Here is a 6,266-nt window from a genome sequence, read left to right on the forward strand (position 1 = left end):
TTTTCAGGACGCCTGGGAGGACGCTTCTAGAGGACGACGACGCTCGTCAGGACGCTTTTGTGGACGCTTTTCCGCAAGAAATGGCTTTCGAGAGCGTACAGAATGACGCTTTGAAAGCTAAGTCTGGACGCTTTAGCGGGAAGCGTAAGGATGCTTCTTTAGAGCGAGTTAGGGCAACCCAAGTCGCCTCTCATGATGCTCAGCGCTGTCAAGACGCTCTTCTTCCTTCATGCTCTAAGGATCGACAGAAGGTCGGTCGCGTTGAAGAAGCTTCTGCACCCAAACCTCGGAGATCTTTGTTGAAAGTTAGTCCCGTTGGGCGCACGCCCTCTCCGGAGGAGCAGTCTCAGATTCCTCATAGGGAGGAAGGAGAGCTTAGTAGTCCGGCGGACTCGGTTGAGGAGGAGCAGCCGTCGGTTTCGTCCGTTTCGGATTATAAAGTGCTGGTGCGGCTGTTACGCTCGTCTTTTGGAGACAAGTTCCAGCCTGCAGCTCCCAGGTCTCCACCCTCTCAGTTTTCTTCATCGAAGTCTTGTAAGATCCCGGAGTTCGTGGAAATGAAGACTTCTCTGTCCACCAAGAGGGCTTTTAAGAAATTACAAGACTGGATGGAACGACGGAAGGATCAGGGCAAGTCGACTTTCGCCCTTCCTCCCTCAAGACTCAGTGGAAAAGGGGGCATTTGGTATGAGACCAAAGGGCGAAGTAGGTGTGAAGATCCCTTCGTCATCCCCAAGGGGATTTGCTAGTTTGGTCGACGCCCAGAGGAGGTCCCTTTTGTCGACAGCTAAGATTTCTTGGACGCCTACGGAGATAGACCATCACATGAAAGGACTTTTAAGGACTCTCGAAGTCTTCAACTTTTTAGACTGGTGCTTGGGAGTCCTAGATCTTCAATCTAGGAGTCCGGACTCGTTAAGTTTGGGGGAGCTGTCCAGTGTGTTAACCTGCATGGACAAGGCCGTCAGGGATGGTTCGGAAGCAGTTAGTTGTATCCACTTTGGTACTGCTTTTCTTAAGAAGAGCGCTGTTCTGCAATTTTACTGCAAGATCAGTTACTACGGCTCAGAAAGCGGAGCTTCTCTTTGCGCTCCTCTTTCGAAACCATCTCTTCCCCCAGACTATGGTGAAGGACCTGGCAGGTAGCTTACAGGAGAAGGCTACTCAGGACCTCTTGGCCCAGTCTTCGAGACGTCCCGCAGTTCCTACTACGTCTTCTTTTGGACGACCGCCAAAGAAGGTTAAACCCTTTCGTGGGGCTCCTCCCTCGAGAGCTGCTCCTCGAGGGAGAGGGCTTTCAAGAGGAAGAGCTTCTTTTTAGCCGAAAAGCAAGCAAGTGAAGATCAAGTCCTTCAGACACCAGTCGGAGCCAGACTGAAGTTCTTTGCGGGAGCATGGAGAGAGAGAGGATACGGACCCTTGGTCCCTCAAAAATCGTGGAACAGGGGTACAAGATCCCCTTTTTAGATCCTCCTCCCTATCCACAACTCCCAGAGATCTTTTCTCCTTCATACAAGGGGAGAAACAACAAATTCTTTTCGATCTTTTAGATCAAAATGATCGAGAAAAGAGCGGTGGAGCAGGTCTTAGACCTGGGGTCACCAGGATTTTACAACAGACTTTTTCCTGGTACCGAAGCAGTCGTCGGTTGGCGTCCAGTCCTAGACGTGAGCAGGCTGAATCTTTTCATAGAAAAGATAAAGTTCAAAATGGAAACGCCTCAGTCTGTTCGAGGAAGCCTTGGAGAACCGGGCGACTGGAATTGGTGTCCTTATGACGCCTGCATGGACGCATGTGTGTAAACTTTTTCACGTTTCCAATCCACCCTCTTTCAGGAAGTATCTGAGGTTCGTTTTGAAAGACAAAGTCTGGCAATTCAGAGCCCTTTGTTTCGGCTTAAGGATGGCTCCGATGTATTTACCATGATCATGAAGAATGTAGCGAGATGGTTACATTCTGCAGGGATAAGAGTATCTCTTTATCTCGACGATTGGCTAGTCAGAGCGTCGTCAGAAAGAGAGGTGTCTGAAGGACCATTCAGTTAACGTTAGCCTTGGCGAGGTCCCTGGGACTTCTGTCAACCTCGAAAAGTCACAATCTTGACCCCACACAGTCCATCGTGTATCTGGGGATTCAGATGGATTCAGTGGCTTTTCGGGCGTCTCCGTCCCAGGAACGACAGCTGCAAGGCTTAGAGAGAGTTTCGGCCTTCCTGGGGAAAGGAACTAGCTCGGCGAGAATGGATGAGTCTGCTGGGGAACATTTCCTCGCTGGAAAAGTTTGTTTCCCTGGGGAGACTACACCGCAGGCCTCTCCAGTTTTTCCTGGCAGAAGAATGGAGAGTCAGAGGATCTGGATGCGACCTTGAAGATCACCGAATCGGTGAAAAGCCATCTAAGATGGTGGCTCGATCCTCGGAAGTTTCGAGAGGGTTTATCTCTAAAGCTTCTGAGCCCCGACCTAGTGTGTTGTTTTTCCGACGCCTCCATGTCGAGGTTGGGGACAAACACTGGGAAGGGGAAGAAGTGTCAGGCACCTGGAGGGGGGAACAGGTGTCCTGGCACATCAATGTGAAGGAACTAGCGGCGGTTTTCCTGGCGCTACAGTTCTTCGAAGAAAAGGTTGCAGACAAAGTTGTTCAAGTCAACTCGACAACACCACGGCCCTTGCGTACCTAGAATCATTGGAGAACACACTCCTGACCTCTATTTCACCTAGCGAAGGAGATTCTGCTGTGGGCAAGTGCAAGGCGAGTCAAGATCCTGACGAGATTCATCGCAGGAATCCAGAACGTCAGAGCGGACCTTCTAGCCGACAGGACCAAATCCTGCCCGACAGAATGGACTCTGCATCAAGACGTTTGTCAGGAGCTATGGAAGCTGTGGGGACGTCCTCTGGTCGACCTATTTGCGACGTCGAGGACAAAGAGGTTGCCTCTTTATTGCTCCCCTGTGTTGGATCCAGGAGCGATCGCTATAGACGCACTGCTCTGGGATTGGACGAACTTAGACCTGTATGCCTTCCCGCCATTCAAGATCATGGGGGAAGTCATGAGGAAGTTCGCGGCGTCGGAGGGGACGAGGTTGACCCTGATCGCCCCGATGTGGCCCGCAAGAGAATGGTTCACGGAGGTAATGTCCTCCCTTGTAGACTTCCCAAGGACGTTGCCCTGGAGGAGAGATCTACTCAAACAGGCCCACTTCGAAAGATATCACCAAAAACCTCTCTGCTCTTGGTCTGACTGCGTTCAGACTATTCGAAAAGTTGGCCAGAGCGAGAGGTTTTCTAAATCAGCTGCGAAAGCGATCGCCAACGCAAGGAGGGCTTCATCGAGAGCTGTTTACCAGTCGAAGTGGGCTTCCTTCAGGGCATGGTGTAGAAAGGAGGGAATTTCCTCTTCCACTACCTCTGTGAGCCAAATAGCCGATTTCCTGCTTTTCTTAAGGAATGTGCAGAAGTTGGCAGTCCCTACCATCAAGGGATATAAAAGTATGCTGTCAGCAGTCTTTCGGCACAGAGGCCTAGACCTTACTGACAACAGAGATCTTCACGATCTCTTGAGATCGTTCGAGACAACTAAGATACCTCAGGCGAGACCTCCTTCCTGGAACTTAGACTTAGTTCTAAGACTTTTGATGTCGAGTCCTTTCGAGCCTCTCCATACTGCGTCTCTTAGGAACTTGACAAAGAAAGCTCTTTTCCTAACTGCTCTGGCGACGGCGAAGAGAGTTAGCGAAATTCAAGCCATTAGTAAACAGGTGGGCTTCAAAGGTGACAACGCTGTCTGCTCTTTGAGTCCCACTTTCTTAGCGAAAAACGAGAACCCGTCTAACCCTTAGCCCAAGAGCTTCGAGATTAAGGGTATGACAAGCCTTGTGGGCCAAGAACCTGAGAGAGTCCTGTGCCCTGTCAGGACTCTCAAGTTTTACGTTCGCAAGACGAAGGAGGTACGAGGTCCCTCAGATAATCTGTGGTGTTCTGTGAAGAGACCCGATTTACCATTGTCCAAGAATGCTTTGGCTTTCTTTCTGAGAGACGTTATAAAAGAGGCTCATTCATCTTACCAGAAGACTGATTTGAGCCTCTTGCAAGTGAAGCTCACGAGGTCAGAGCGGTCGCAACCTCGCTTGCCTCCAAAAAGAACATGTCGATCAGGACATCCTTGATGCCACCTTTTGGAGGAGCAATTCTGTATTCGCCTCACACTACTTGAGAGATGTGAGAACGATATACGAGGACTGTTGTTCTCTTGGGCCATACGTGTCTGCAGACACAGTCTTGGGGGCTGGAGGTAGCTCTTTCCCTATCCCTCAGTTAGGTTTAGTTAGTTTTTTATTATTGTGTTTTTAGGTTGTGGTGAGTCTTGTGTGAAGATCTCCCATCCCTTAGTTTAGTGTTCAAAGGGTCTTTGGATAGTTGGTCAGGTGGTGGTCAGTTGCTTCGTTGCCCTCATATGTATGGCTCGATGGTCTTGTCACGTTGAGGTCACGTCCCAGTTGACAGATCATCCAGAGCGCACCAGCCACTACAGGCCCCGCACTACAGGTCCTCCACCTGGCTGGCAACTCTGATTAAGCAAAAGCAGGTCTTAAGTGACAGTAATCACAGAGTCTACTTTGCTAACAGGTGAGGAACCAAGATATATATTATCTACTTAATTTAAGTTTCCTACAAATCCTATTCTGTCTCTTCCCACCATCCGAAGGTGGGATTCAGCTATATATATATCTGTCAGGTAAGTTGCATGAACAAAATGTTATTGTTATAATACAATTAAGTTTGTTCATACTTACCTGGCAGATATATATAATTAAAGTGCCCACCCTCCTCCCCTCAGGAGACAGTGGCCATTAATAAAATATGATAGAAAATGGGAATGGGTTTCTGATATCGCTCCCAGCGGCGGGAATGGGTACTACCACCTGGCCCCGCCCACTGCGTGTACCAGCGAGTTTTGAAATTCTGTCGGACTTCAGAAAATACAGCTATATATATATCTGCCAGGTAAGTATGAACAAACTTAATTGTATTATAACAATAACATTTTTTCCAAAACTTACAGAATGCTTCTGTTTATAAATGACTTCAAAAGAGAAACTCACTCTCTTTCTCTGTGTATGCTAATACTAAAGGAAACTATTTCTTATTTTGATGACCTATTTACCTATATAAAGTTTGATAATGATTGGAATATTTTCTAGCTGAAAATTTCAAAATTTGCATAGGTTAATCTTGTGTAATTGAGCAAAAGTCAAGGGCCGACTGTAGTTTTCACTTAATTTTTTCTAGTGTTAAGAATTTTGATTTGACTTCTTAGCACTTGATATTAGTGTACACACCTTTGACAGTTGCAGTCCATTGATAACATTGATAATGACCAATGTGCTTCATGATAAATCACACAGGATTTATTTTAGATCTTGGCTACCAGTATAATACATAAGCAAGTGTTCATTCAGTTTTACATGAGCCAGCCAGGAAAAAGTAATACAATAGTTTTTTGTGTATATTTCTAAATACTTAAACTGATTCTGTAGATGTGCATACAAAGTCTTTTCATACAAGCCAGTCTTCCATTTTATATCTTTCAAATCATCATTTTTGACACATGGTAAGACTTTCAAATCATCATTTTTGACACATGGTAAGAACTTCTTTATGGCCATCACAGGCGTGTGCCAGATGCTTACACCAACACCAGATAATGTTGCCTGTTTCAGCATGTTAGGAAGTTAGGATATACATTGAGCATGATTTGTGTGGTTATAATCTGGTACTGGAAGAGCAAGTCTCAAATGGTTTTTTCTGTAAAATAATAAAAATCATTCATAACTCAGCCCTTTGAACTACTGTACATGGATATAAGTCCTGGGTAATGTGATGTTAAATATTTAATTTTACTTTGCAGTGTGGCATTATTATAATTTTGTAAATGTTTTGACTATATTCTTATTGTACGCTCACATTTTACAGACTACTAGAAGCAGAATATTGCCAGTTAATAGGAAACCTTGAAGATGTGTGCTACTGTCATACATTACTAGTGAAAAGTTTGGAAGAACAGGCAGAGAGGCCATCAAGAGAGCAGCGAATTGGTGGTGTATTTTTGTCATTAGCACCAAAACTACAGGGTGTTCATAAAGCTTATTGTTCCAATCATCCCCGAGCTGTGTGCATACTAGAAAAATACAAGTGAGTTGTACAGTTTATATTATACTTATATGTTTTTAGATGGAACACTTTTTGTAAGTGCTTTGACATCTGGA

General features: G+C 46.0%; 1 protein-coding gene across 6 annotated transcripts in view; it reads left to right on the top strand.

Annotated features, from left to right (window-relative positions):
• Nucleotides 1-6,266, top strand: part of LOC135215433 (rho guanine nucleotide exchange factor 7-like) — a 126,801-nt gene that overhangs the window by 56,411 nt on the left and 64,124 nt on the right. For all 6 annotated transcript variants that reach the window (XM_064250081.1, XM_064250080.1, XM_064250085.1 and 3 more), the window contains one exon: nt 5,974-6,192. In XM_064250081.1, the coding sequence (XP_064106151.1) occupies nt 5,974-6,192 (219 nt within the window). The remainder of the gene's footprint in view (nt 1-5,973; nt 6,193-6,266) is intronic.

The sequence above is a fragment of the Macrobrachium nipponense genome, chromosome 5 (genome assembly GCF_015104395.2).
Source record: "Macrobrachium nipponense isolate FS-2020 chromosome 5, ASM1510439v2, whole genome shotgun sequence".
NCBI lineage: Eukaryota > Metazoa > Arthropoda > Malacostraca > Decapoda > Palaemonidae > Macrobrachium > Macrobrachium nipponense.